Source organism: Chelonia mydas, chromosome 12, assembly GCF_015237465.2.
Source record: "Chelonia mydas isolate rCheMyd1 chromosome 12, rCheMyd1.pri.v2, whole genome shotgun sequence".
Taxonomy (NCBI): domain Eukaryota; kingdom Metazoa; phylum Chordata; order Testudines; family Cheloniidae; genus Chelonia; species Chelonia mydas.
The window spans coordinates 23003564-23017930 of NC_051252.2; the positions used below are offsets into that span (position 1 = coordinate 23003564).

Below are 14367 nucleotides of genomic sequence, written 5' to 3' on the forward strand. Positions count from 1 at the left end.
AACTTCCTAGAATTGTGTTCATTCAATTTTATATTACGTTTACTAATCTTAGACTGTGCTTCACTGGTTTGCACCCTGAGAACTGGGAAACATTAACATTAAACTACCAGTGCTTCTTGTAGATTCTCAGACAAAACTGTCCTGGGGCACAGCCTTGATGGTGTAAATTGTCATAGCTGAATAGACAGAGCTGCCACAAAACCTGTGTGATCCCCATTGACTTCAATGGAACTATGACAATTTATACCAGCTCAGCATTGGTATCTGATGCCCTAAACTCTCATCTCATCTGATGCCCTAAACTCTCATCTCATCTGAATGGAGTGAGTGTTTCCTCTACAGGAATCCAGGGTTCTTTGATAACATTCACTCTACTTCGAAAGAAAACCCTGCAGGGCAGGTGGAATTTTTCAGGCTGTGGGGCTTTTTTATTTTTAACCTGGAAAGTGGTGCCCTTGCCTCTTCCTGTTGTAAATACTGTATTTCTGTCCTCTCTACAAGACCCATTTCACACATGCTGAAAACATCATCAGCCCTTGGGTCCTGTGCTTTTCATTAAGGGGCTGAATCAGTAAGATACACAAGCACTTGTCTAATTTTAAGTACGTGAGTAGTCCCATTGCTTCCAGGGGAACTGGAACTACTCATATACTTAAAGTTAGGCAACTGCTTACATTGCTTGTTGATTTAGGGCCTATATTTCTTAGGATTATTTTATACAGAGTTCATCAGAAGCAATTAAAATTTGAGGAACATGTCATTGATAAAATTACATTATAAATCTACCCAGTGAGATATTTCTCAATATTTCAGTTCCACGCTTTACTTTATTGAAAACAACAGTTTTCTTTGAGAGAGAAACTTGTGCAAGGATGCTACATCTTATTTCTGTAGTATGTTGCCTGTTTGATAATTACTTATCATGCTATGTTCTGAAGAATACTTCCTTTGTGATTGCACCCGTACTTGGAAGGAATCCTGTAGCTTCAATTAACAGCAATTAATATTAATTATTTTCAGTTTAGTCACATATTTATGTGCACCTTACACAGTGGTGTCTTTGCTAGGCCCTGCTTGAAACTTGCCCTCCCACAGATCAAGTAACTTCACCGGCTACCTCCTTCTCCAGTTTCTTTCAAATCCAAATGCTTGCTAATTGTAGCAGAGAACTCTGTCAGCAGGGGAAATAAAATAAGCCCTCAGAATTCTTCCCCTGCCTGCTAAGAACTAGAAAACAAGGGGATGGGTACAACAGGCTTTCTAAAGAGAATTTAATTTTACCAATAGTACAGTACTGATGTTTAGGCTTTCTCAGTGAGTACCTTTAAAGATCTGTATGAAGCCCATAGTAATGATAAGGGCCAAGGCTAACAGTTTTCCTGCTGTAAATATATCCTGGATGCGAGTTGCCCATCGAACGCTGGAGCTGTTCACCCAAGTCAGGAGTACTAGAGAGCAGAAAACCGAATTCAGTGGAACAAAATTTTGTATATTTCAGAATATTCATTAACAAATGCTGAGAAACATAGACTGCTAGTTTCCTATCAGCAGACCAGATGGAAATCTAGCTTGGGTTTGGATTGGTCTGATGAGCAGGATTAACTCCACCCTAGAAAACTGCCTGTTTCAGAAGGACATTTGCCAGAGCTCTATCCCTGATGCCCCCATCAATACTTAGGAAGTCCTAATTGTGGGGAGGGACTTCTGTGAACTGAGGGCATGTGTACACTACAAAATTAAGTCAACCTAACTTACGTCGGCATACAGCTGCTGCAGTAATTACATTACTTGTGTTTGTCTACACTTTTCTTCCTGTGTTAGCAGTGTGCATCCTCATCAGGAGCACCGATTAAACTGTCAGTGTGGGGCATTGTGGGATGGCTTCTGAAAGCCAGCAACAGTCGATGTTAGTAATGTAGTATCTACACTGACACTGCGTTGACCTAACTGCATTGACATTGACTCTATGCTTCTTGTGGAGGTGGATTTATTAAGTCAGTGTAGTGGGCAAGTTATGGCAGCAGGAGTGAACTTTTAGCGTAGACACGTACACAGTTAGGTCGATGTAAGCTGCTTTGCATTGACCTAATTCTGTACCGTAGACCAGGCCTGAGCGGAAGTGGTGAGTCTCTCCATCCCTTTTCATTCTGATTTTCTCCCCTCTGGGACCTTAGTAATTAATTAAGAACTGGTGGCATTTGTTTTTTTACACACACATATAAAGGACTTGTGAATTGCTAATCCATTTGTTGAGTTAGCAACAGTGGTTTAAATACAGTGAAAGGTTCTTAGCTACACATACTGAGCCCCACCCCTTATTCATCTTTCAACCTGAACCTCAGACCTCAGTTTATACCTAATCCAGATGTCCACACCTCTTCTTTGGTCCATTTCTTTGTGGAATATATCACCCTATAGTACACAATGAAACTGAAAATAAGACTCAGCTGAGCCAGCATGATATATAGCACCTCCCCTCCTCACATCCAGCCTCCGACCACCATAGTGGAATCGCCTTGGTTGCTGCAAAGGGGACTTCAGTGACCATTAGGGTGGGGTGGGGGATGGATTTGCCCCTTAGAGAATATTAAACCTCTTTGACGTAAAGATGACCTAAACTTCGTAGGAGCATAAAGAACATTAGGAAATACTCACATAAACACACAGTGGAGAGGACCCTGGAGGCATTATAGGGTGGGATGCAATTAGGGAACACCGGTTGTAGAACGTAGTTTGAAAATGTCAATGCGATAACAGCCAGGCTGGTAGGGTACATGATAAGCACTGCACTCCATAGCAGCAAAAACCTGTATTCACAAGAAAACCATTGGTGCTGCTGTTATGCCAGTAAGAATCATTTGACTGTGCAACAGTTTCATAATCTGATGACTATCTTTATAGGAGGCTCAGAATTAGGTAGCTATTTTTCTAAACCCCACCAAAACAATCACTTCTCTGATTTCCCCCAACCTTTCTTTACTCCTATTTTCCCAGCTCAATATGTTTTTTCATTTAAATTTGATGTGATACAAGCGCACAGTTTAAACATGCAAACAACAAGGAATAGAGACATACTGTCAGCATATTGAGTTAGCTTTGCATGTCACAGTGAGAGTATCACCAATGGATTAAATGATGCCCCTGGAAAGGAAAAAGATGTGTTCTAGCACTAGGTGTTGTTAGACCACAACACGCTCTTTGTTCTTTAATATTAAAGTTGTCTTGAGCATTGTCTAATGGCTAGAGCAGAAGTTCTGAGCTATGTTCTTGACTGGGCCACGGACGCTGTGACTTGTGTCAAGTTTCTGCCTGCCCTTTATTTATAGGTGCTTCTGTGTTGTTAGCCCAACCTGAGACACATAGGACCTGAATAAGAGCAACTGAGCACCCGCAACTTCTACTGACTTCAATGGAATCTGAAACAGGTTGCCCAAAATGAGTGAATCTTTTGAAAATGTAGGCCTTTACATTCCTCAGTTGCTCACTCTGTGGAAGGGGATAAAAATACCTGCCTCACAAAGATGTAGGAAACCTAGCTGATGTTTATAAAATGAGATCACTGGATGAAAGGGGTATATAAAGAAAAAGTATTATTTATGGGTTGCTTGTCTCTGACTAAGATACTTTGGTGCCCAGTGAGCTTCCTTCTTGCAGGATCAGAACCCTCAGGCCTCACTTCTGAACACTTCAGAGGCATCTCCTTTGGTCAGACTGAGCCTCACAAACTTTCAACATGTTCAGCGGTTTTTACTTTAAGAGGGAAGCATTCATCTTAACCTAAAATAAAAAAATTCTCTTACGCACTGGATGGGAACTATGTGGTAAGATGTAATCAATACAAGAAGATGATTATTGATTTTTATATATCTATCTATCTATATATATATAGAGTAGTGGCATGCACAACACAGACACAGTTGTTTCCCGGGCACCTAGTCCAGGGTTGTTCTCTTATAAGCTCTTCTTTCCCAGCATGCTGGCCCTTTAAATTTGGCAGAGCAAAGCAGCTCCAGCCCTAAAGGAGTCATTTTAAAACTCATTGTTCTTTGCTGCACCCTCCTTTCTTGTCGCTGGTAAGTGCTCTTTGTTCCTGTTATGTTAGTTTTCCCCTTTTTGTTCCAGAGGATTATGGCATGTTCTTGCACTTTCTTTTTCTTATAAACCACTGTATCATTAACTTTGCCAATCAGCTGGCACATGGAAAGAATTGGTTACATTTCAAAATGACAAAATGTACTTTAAAACCCCCACACCATTTCTCTCTTTCTTTACCTTTTTTGAGTAGTTTTCCTACAGTTTTCATCGCTTTAAAGAGGCTAGCTCAGCCAAGTTCTTTCACACTGATTATTATTATTTGTATTACTGTAGCGCCTAGGAGCGCCAGTCATGGACCAGGATACCATTGTGTGAGGTACTGTACAGACACTGAATTTTACATAATAATTGCTATCCTGTGGCTGTGTGAAAAAGCATAACACCAGCTGTTTATCTGTGCTGTTAGTAGTTGTTTTTGGGATGTGAATGTTACTTAGTTATAACACATTTTAAAGTTTTTTTGGATTCTCTCCAAAGGAATTTATTTGGATTATAATGTTAGAGCCTGAGGGTTAAATAATCAAAGATTAATAAAACTTAAAGATTGAAATAATCAGTTGTTGACAATGCTGATCTCTGACAATGCTGACTCACCTGATTGCTTTCCTGGTTAAATGAAAGTGCTCCTTTCCCCTCAAACCAGCCTCTGCCTGTGTGTATGCAATTTTGATGGGTGTGGACTGGTGTGAGTGCACTGCAGCACTGACACCTGTGTGTGCAAGGACTGGAGTGTTTGTGGGTAAAACTCATGAGTTTTTCCCATTAATGTTCTACCATCTTCATGTACAGTGATGAATGCAGCAAAGACCACATAGTGGTGTATACAGGTGAAAATGCATATGCCCACTGGAAGCAAGAATTTGAAAATCAGGTCCGAAAAGCGATATCTCATTCAACATTGGCAGTCACTTGTACAGTGCAATATTAAGCACATTAAAATTGGTATTTGGTACTATGAAATTTACTGGGAATGTGAATAATTCAGTAGAGAGATCTGATAGTCAATTTGTTTCACGTGGAATGAAGTATATGTAGGTTTGATAAAACCAATTAAGTTAAATGCAGATTGTTGCCAGAGGTTTATGAAGCCAAACTGTCAAACAGGGAGCTCAAAACAGTGATCAAAGGATGATGAAAGGATGATACAATTAACATTTAGGCATATTTTAATCTTAATTTTGCTATTATTCTCAGGTGTTTTAATTAAATCCTGGTCTTGAGTAAAAGATATTAACACTTGAGCCCAAACTGGTATTTGTTAAAAGGGGTTCAATTTGTTCCTATTAAGCTTGGGGGAATTAATGCACAGATGGTTATCCAACATGAGTCGCCAAGGTAACGTTTGTGTCTAAACTACGACATGGGTGGGAGAGTATGATTTACAGAACAGAAAAAGAACTGTTTTGAGTAAACTAAGGCCTGGCCTATATTTAAAAGTTAGGTCTACATAGCCACCGTGCTCGGGGCGTGAAACATTCACCCTCCTGAAGTCTTTATTAAGCCGATCTAACCTCCCCACTATAGACATGGCTAGGTTGATGGAGAAATTCTTCTGTAGACAGCTACCTCCGCTTGGGGAGGTGGATCACCTACAGCAATGGGAAAACCCCTTCAGCCGCGGTAGGAAGCAGCTACGCGATGGCGCTACAGTGGCATAGCTGCAGTTGTAGCTGTGCCATGCAGCACCCAGAGTGGAGACATGGCCTGTGGTTAACTTGGGTTGAAGTGAGACAGGACTTTTTTTTAGACACAATTGTGTTTACATTTCTGTATTGTCAGTGGAATACATAACTGCCAAACTAAACAGCAAGGCAAATGGGTAAAGCTGCGGTGATTTATCTTCTTAGCAGTTCCAGTCATGAAGATCGCATACTAGGGGACTTTAACCAAAGTTGATAATACAAAAAGTTCAGTTTTGAAAAAAGAAAGGGCAGTTATGCATGTACTCAGTTAACTGCCCCAGGTGTTTGGATGGAAAGTCACTCTCCTGAGACTTGATTTGTGTGTCTGAGAATGTCAGGGCAGCAGAAGCTGAAGCCTTATGTGATAAACTTTTGGGATTATCGCTGTAATTCACTACTCCGGTGGAATCGGAGATGTTAAAACCATTCTCGTCTTACCAAAGCTGAGAAGGAGTCAGACATTTTAGAAAAAGAGATTTAGACAGTTTAAAATAAGAACTAGGGGACTTAGGCGCTGACTTTTGTTTTTCTCAGGGGGTGCGCCACCCCGGCTCTGCCCCAAGGCCTCACCCCTATTTCATCCCTTCCCTCAAGGCCTCGCCCTCGCTCCCCTCTTCCTGCCCCCACTCTGCTCCCTCCCCCGAGCCCCCGCACCTGTCATTCAGTTCTCTCAGCCCCTCCCCCAAAGCCCCCCCGCCTTCCTGTTGCTGCTCCTCTCCACCCTCCCCTGGACCCCTCCCACCAGCTGCCTAAGAGCTGATTGGCAGCCAGCCCTGGAGCCCCACGGAACAGCTGATCGGCAGCTAGCCCTGGGGCCCACCCAACAGCTGTGGCTGGTGTGTGCTGAGCACCCCCTGTTTTTTTCCATGGGTTCCAGGGTTGGCGTCTATGCTAGGGCCCAAATCTTCAAAGATATTTAGGTGCCTAACTCCCACTGAAATCAATAGGTGTAATGTGCCTAAGTACCTTTGAGGATCTGGGCCTAGGGAAAATGTAGTTGTTCTTGTCAGTGATTTAGAGGGATCAGATTAAACGGAGCTGTAGCCCTGTGACACACTGCCTTTTGTTTACTGTGAGAAGATCGGAATGTACGAACTTTCAGTTGGAAATGTCAGTGGTGTGAGTGGCTAGCAGGAGCTGAGGAGCCCGACTAGCTCCTGGATGTTTCTAGGAGCAGCCTACTGTAAAAGTGCCAGTCAGAATGCTTCCTTTATGTAGGCATCATGGGCTGGTGAACAGAGCATGGGTCTGGGTATCAGCAATTCTCAAATCCTAATCCCATCTCTGTTCCTGAGTGTGAGGCCTAGAACAAATTGCAGCCTTGGCGAGCCTCATTTCCCCTGTCTGTGGGATAATACAGGCCTCCCCTTGGTACTCTGAGAAACAACTTGTTAATGTTTGTGAAATGCTTTGGAAGTAGAAAGTGCTGAGTATTATATTTATTGCTCTTAATTCCTCAGCATCCACGATAGTTCTTGCTTGGTTACTCTCTAGAGAGTCCTGGAGGAAGGAGACAAAACTGCAGAGGAACGTCTCATTTCCTCGTGGACTCTTCCTGCATGCCATGCTTCTCTTTCCTTGAGTGAGATGAATGATCTTGTGTTTGAGGAGTGTTCAGACACTCTTACTGCATGTGGTGATGGACAAGACAAGGGTTTTTTTCACCTTACCCAGGACCTAACCCTGCAGGGTGCTGAGTATCTCCTTGAAGGGCTGTGAGCTCTCAACTGGTGTGGCAATCAGTGGGGCTTAAGGGCACTTGGCACTACTCAGGATTGGCCCCTAACTGGCTTGTAGGACCCAGTGTCCTTGAAAAAACAAAACACTGGAGCCATTGTTTGAAACAGGAAGGAGGTCAGACATGGAGAGGAGTTCGGTAACAGCAGAGCTGGAGTCAAGAAGTTCATCTGCATGGTTTAGCCACATCCCAAGCAATTTTTCAGTTTGCTAACATGACCCTGGAGGCTCTTTTGAGGCTTCCTCAACATGATCTTAATAGGTAGCTGTCTGTAGCCACTAGGAGCTTTACACAGGCCAGAAGGCCAGGACCACTTTCTTCAGGATAGAGCCCTTAGCTACAAAGCCTGTTGGAGTTGGTGGTAAGTCTCCAATTGACTTTAATGGGCACTGGATCAGGCCCTTTCCTGTTTGAGAGACACTCTGGTGTAAATGTAAATCTACTAAGGCTTTTACTGATTTATTATTTTTGGACGGATCTGTAACATAAGTAAACATATTGTTCATTCTAGGCCAACGCTGTGTATTATGCAAGCATCCCTGGAGAGTAATTCTCCACATCTACATTTTGGAAACAAATTAAAAAAGTATTGAGATCAAACATTCTCTCTCTTTGCATTTGGGTAATGAGAGCCTACTGGATTGAATAAAACAGTTATTGAATATATAGATGTACTCCAGGTCAAAAAAGCATCCCAAGCTGAATTAACAGGTCAGATCGATAAAAATGAAAACAGTTCATACAAATATCTATTTTACCTACTGATATTTAAAAATATGCATTAGACATAAATAGAATGATGGAATCAAAGTACATTTCTCTTTAAGATTTGAAACCCATGGAAACTAGTAAATAAATCTCTCTCTCTCTCTCTCTCTCCACATCTATAGATATGAATGATATGATACTATGAAACTGGTGCATCTTTAAAACATGAGGAAAACATCGTTGCTCTGGAAACTATAACAAAGATAGTCCCATAAGGACAAAAAATCTCTGCAAAATTATCAACCATTCTAATTATTCCTAGCATTGTCTCAAATGCAGGTTGAATTTTTGCTTTCAGAATCTTGAGGCTTTGTAATAAATGAAAACATTTAACTTCTTATAAGTTCATTTAAGGCAAGTTTTGTTTAAAGTTGGAGGTAACATTTATTAAAGCCTTGGCTTAGGTCTCTATGCGGGACGTAATATTTATTGATTTATATTAAGTACTTGATATGGTCAATAATGATCTGATAAAAAAAGCTTACCTTTAGTTACATTGTTCTTACTGAGCATAGAGAAGAAAGATTATATTTATCAGAAATGCATTAGTAAGTTTTATGAACCTGAACTTGTTGGTTAAATGCCACAGGCATACATATGAAGCCTATTATTTACTATTTTGGGTAATGTTCTTTTTATGACCTGTATACATATGAAAATCCGTATGTATGCAAATGCACTGCACCCAGTTATACTGCTTTGGCAATACAGGATGTGACAAAAATACTGCAGTTAGTGTGATCATATTCAAATGCTATTTAAAAAGTATATCATAAAAATAATAGGAAAAAAAGGAAAAATTAGGCTCATTGGCATAAGATTCAAGCTAGTGCTATACCATCCAACTCCTTTTCTTTTTACTTAAAAAATGAGAGAGAGAGAGTGAGTGAGCGTAACTCCTCCTTGGAAATGTACATCATGCAAAAATATGACAAAGGGAAAAGCTAATCCAAACTGCATGTGCAAAGGGACACTGCTACACTGTAGGTTTTGTGTGATTACTGAGGAAAAGGACAGCAGGGTTATAGGCAAGATTTTTAAAGATGCCTAAGGGATTTGGAAGCCCAGTTCTCATTAAAATTAATGGGAGTTGAGTGCTCCACTCCCTTAGGACATAATTCCCAAAAACATATTTGTAAAGTTCCCCAAAGAGCTGGATCTCAATCAGCTTGGCTTTAGAAATTCATCATTTTGGTTAGTTTGTCCTTGATAATTTGCTGTAGCAAAGAATCACACCCTGGATGCACAGTCCTGCACACCTTTCTCATCTTCCTACCGTACTCCCAGGTTGTGCAGGCACAGGGTCATACCATAAAGGGTAGCACATAGGAGGCTGCTCCCATTTTCTTGTCTATATCCTTTCCTGCAGCTGCTTCTTCCCTTGTCCCATGCAGATGCTCATTCCCTTCACAAAACCAATCTCTCTCCCTTTCTGCCCCCCAGTATCACCCACCATATTCCCAGTACTATCCTACCACTGTTTCTCTATCCCTATCCACCTTCAATGTTCCTTACTCCTATTTGGCCCTTCCCATGCCAGCTTCCTTCTGCTTTTCTATTCCTCCCTGGCTTTTAAGTAGCTCCCACTGGCCTGACCAGGATTCCCTGTTGGCACCCCACTTTTCTACTGACCAGGTTGCCCTCTCAGATTAACCACCATCTCAGTGAGCAGATTTCTGTAGTGATAATTGAGGCCTATTGAGCCTAACATTGGGAAAGTGAATACAAGTTTATAAAGTGTTAAATAACTTATCACAACAAATGTTGATGGGAAAGGTGTAAAAGGGAGACAAAGACCAAATTAGTCTAAACAAAAAGTCCTAGTGAAATAACTCAACGATTGTTAAAATCATGCCTAGTAAAAGAAAGAAAAGTGGGACTAGAAATCAATGGACTAAAATTGGTGTGTAGGAAATTAGGCCTAATTGGTGGACAAAATAATCAGGGGCTGGACTATTCCACCCACCACTCCCTCCTGGGGTCCTCAAAAAGAGACTTTTGTGGGAAATTAGCAACCACAATGCTGGATGCCTGAAAGATGGGAGACCACAAAGGGCTTCACCATTATGGCTGCCACCCCGGCAGCTCCTGGGATCCACAGTGACACTACTGGGTCTGATCCTGAGAGATATCCTGACCAGAGTTGGCCAAAGAAAAGGACCCACATGACATCATCACCTCCACCGGCTTCCACTAAATCCCAAACACAATCTGGGGTCTGAGATTTAGTTAGTCCCCTTGTGTGTTCTTTTCCTTCCCCACTTCCTCAACTATCACTTAGCCAGAAAAGGTGCCTGAAGACTCCTCAACCCTATGTCATACTCTTATGACATCCTTTGGTTTTCTCAGGAGCACAAATAAAGTCATTTTGGAGATAGAGAATTGGAGCATTATTTTTCATCAGTAGATAAGATTATACTTCTCTTGACATTGCCAGGCTAGTGCAGACCTAAAGAAGAAAGCTGCTGCCACTTTGATTAGGAACTAAAACAGGTTTTATTCTCCAGTTTTTGATTAGGGTTTTTCTCTTACTCTCTTTTTTCGCTTACTAAAATTCATTGATATTGTGGTGGTGAATACTGACTTTCTGGGTTCCCTTATATGAAACATTCATATCATAGCAAGTGGCATTGTCTGTAATGTTTTACGCTTTCCCCCTCATTTCAAGGAGCAGCCATGATTACAAAAACTGCTGGCAACTTGTCCCTGGCAGCAATATGTCCCTGGCAGCAACATTGCTATCCATGGGAAGCAGGTGGCAATGTGGAAGCAAGTGGTCCTTGTGTGGACATTGTGTTCCTGTAACAGAATCCCTGAGCTCAGCCGGTTTGGCTCTGTGTTCGCTAGAAAAAAGATATGATAGTAACTTCAGCTGGCTAACTCGAGGTGAAATTCTAGTTGAAGACAAAACAGTTTGTAGTTTTCTTTAAGGTAAACCATAGTCTTTAAATTGCTTGACCTAGTATTTCATGTGAAAACAACAAACTGCTTTGCCTTCACTAGGATTTTGCCATGAGGTAGCGAACGCAAGTGAAGAATACCTTTCCCCCGCTATGGAAAAACAATGCCGCATACATGGAGCCATCTTACTTTCTATTCTCGAATGGAAGAATTCAAAGTAAACTCTGCTAGTTAAAATTTACATTCTCCGTTCCTTATTTTGAATTATTCCCACAAGGGCACAACGAGCCACTTAGTTCTTAAGAGATTAGGTAGCCTGGTTGTTTAATATCTTCAGTCCTGAATTCTTTGGTGCTATATGCAAAGTGTGTCACATAAGTGGCTAATACGTACTGAGGGATGTTAATAAAGTGATGGTTCATCTCAGGAACCTAGGTTCTCACAGAAATTTATTTAGTGGCCTGAACCCTGTGGTCAGTATCTGAAAGTTACCTTTACATTTGCAGTAGCTGTCTGTACACAGAAAGTATCAGGGGGTAGCAGTGTTAGTCTGTATCCACAAAAACAATGAGGAGTCCGGTGGCACTTTAAAGACTACCAGATTTATCTGGGCAAGAAGTGGGTTTTTTACCCAAGAAATCTTATGCCCAAATAAATCTGTCTTTACAGTGCCAACGGACTCCTCGTTGTTTTTGTACACAGAAACAAATTGGTGGAAGTGTGGCAAAACAAGACTGTAATCTGACAAGCATGAGCAAAGCTATAGTCCACAGGGAATGTTTTGCAGTGCCTGCTTGTATTATGGGCATAGGCCTCACTGTCCTGAGCACAACAGTGAGCTAAAATGAGAGAATATTTTTGTTTAATACTAAAAAAAGTCAATACCCACCCCCATTCATTTTGTCATTTAAGTTTGCACAGAGTGTGTTTACTCTTCATATATAAAACAGTAACACATAAAACACCCATTTTGATTATAAAATCGCCAAGGAATCCAGAAGATGTAGAAGCATCTAAAATAGAGATGTGAATACAGACCAAGAACAGCTTTTTTTAAACTTACATTTAATATGCAGTATAAACTTATTTTTTCTTCCTCCTCCTCTCTCCCTTTATCACTATATTCCTCTCGCAGTTGTTTAGGGACACACATGGTGTGAATTCTCATATCTTCCCTTCTACAAATTTTTCACAATATCATGGTGAAGTGATCTGTACACTTCTATAATATGAACCACAGTGGTGCAAGCTAAGGACCAAAATCCTGAAGTGCTTCTCTAGAAAAATTTTAATTTGGCCTGTAAGTGATTTACCATATCCTATTGTGGGGAGGTGAAATCACATCACAGAAGTAGGAGTATGTTGTCTCTTACTCTGCTAATTGGGGATGGGCTTGGACTATGAAGTCTAGCTCCAGTTCAAATTTCCCCATGTCTGAGGCTGCTCAGATTCAGGGTATTCATTCAGACTTATCTTCAGTGGTTATATCTATATGTATATCTATGAGAGAGAGAGAGAGAGAGAGTGAGTAAATACCAGATGGTATAGTTTGCAACACTGTACTTTCACAACATCAGTTTTATTCAGTTGGCTGAGGTTAGCCAGAGAGTTTCGTTCACCAAGCTGAACTAAAATAACCAAAAGGTAGACATAGGTACAGGATAGTATTCTTTGAAAATGGTCAGAATCACTTAATAAAGTTTCTTATAGACAAACAGACACTTCAATTGCAACTTCAGCACAAGGAAAAATTGACTTTTTCCACTAAATATTTAATATAGATGTTTTCAAAGCACCTCATAAACATAATAAAAGATGAAGGATTAAATGGATGCAATACTTACCCAGCTAACCCACCAAAAATCTCGGTGACATAGGAATAATCCCCTCCTGATTTCGGGATAGCAACTCCTAGCTCAGCATAACATAGAGATCCAAGGACAGCAATCCCTCCTCCAATCACCCAAACAACAAGAGCTAGTCCCACTGACCCAGAGTGTTCCAGAACTCCTTTTGGTGAAATAAAGATTCCAGAACCAATAATGTTACCTGGAATAAACAAAAGATCGGTGGGGTGTTAGAGGAAGGAGATAGATGCAAGGTCTCTCATTGCTCTTCCAAGGTTTGATTGCATTTATGTTTGCGTAAACCTTAAGGAAAATGTTGCAACTTAGCAAAAATCAAGTAAAATGGAGAGCATTAGGTCTGCTGAAGTAGTTTGTGGGAAGCTGGTAAACGTGTTTTTACTAAAGCACTGCAATTATACACATTTAAACAGTTTGTAAAATTGTTCCCCCTCACCTGCACTGTCCCCAACTATTATAATTAAAGGGTTCAGGATTTTATTCACAAAGAAGAATATTTCATCTCCTTCTAAGAGGAGTCTAAGTAATATAAGGTCCACCTACAATATGGATCAGAGTCTAAATCAGGGGTGGGCAAACTACGGTCTGCGGGCGGGATCCTGCCCGTGAGCCATTTTAAGCCGGCCCTTGAGCTCCACCCAGCTCAGCCCCACTCTGGCTGGGGCACTGGGTCGGGGGGGGGGGGGGGCGCACCACCTGGCTTGGCCCCGCTCTGGCTGGGGCGCTGGGTCAGGGGCCACACCACCTGGCTCGGCCCTGCTCTGGCTGGGGTGCTGGGTCAGGGGCCACACCACCTGGCTCGGCCCAGCTCCGGCTGGGGCGCTGGGTTGGGGGCTGCACCTCTGGCTCGGACCTACTCTGGTGCTGGGTCGAGGGCTGCATCAGCGGCTTGGCCCTGCTCTGGCTGGGGCACTGGGTCGAGGGTCGCAGCACGTGGCTCGGCCCTACTCCAGTGTCCCAGCTGGGGCGCTGGGTCAGGCCGCATCATACGGCTCACACAGAAGCTGGGCATGGCCCCACTTTGGCTCCTAGGTGCTCCAATGGCCCCCTCCGGCACTCGAATGGGAGCTGCAGGGGTTGTGCCGGTGGACGGGGTAGTGTGCAGAGCTGCCTGGCCACGCCTCTGCGTAGGAGCTGGAGAAGGGACATGCCACTGCTTCCGGGAGCCACTTGAGGTAAGCGCCACTCAGAGCCTGCACCCTGAGCCTGTGCCCACATCCCGAGCCTCTGCCCCAGCCCTGATCCCCCTCCTGCCCTCCAAACCCCTTGATCCCAGCCCAGAGCACCCTCCTACACCCCAAACTCTTCATCTCCAGCC

The 14367-nt window shown here is 42.3% G+C and overlaps 1 protein-coding gene across 1 annotated transcript in view; it reads right to left on the bottom strand.

Annotated features, from left to right (window-relative positions):
• SLC7A10 (solute carrier family 7 member 10) overlaps nucleotides 1-14367 on the bottom strand; it is an 80391-nt gene that overhangs the window by 12587 nt on the left and 53437 nt on the right. The window contains exons 2-4 of the mRNA XM_037878137.1: nucleotides 13029-13233; nucleotides 2656-2807; nucleotides 1323-1448 (exon numbers count right to left, since the gene is read on the bottom strand). Of these exons, the coding sequence (XP_037734065.1) occupies nucleotides 1323-1448; nucleotides 2656-2807; nucleotides 13029-13233 (483 nt within the window). The remainder of the gene's footprint in view (nucleotides 1-1322; nucleotides 1449-2655; nucleotides 2808-13028; nucleotides 13234-14367) is intronic.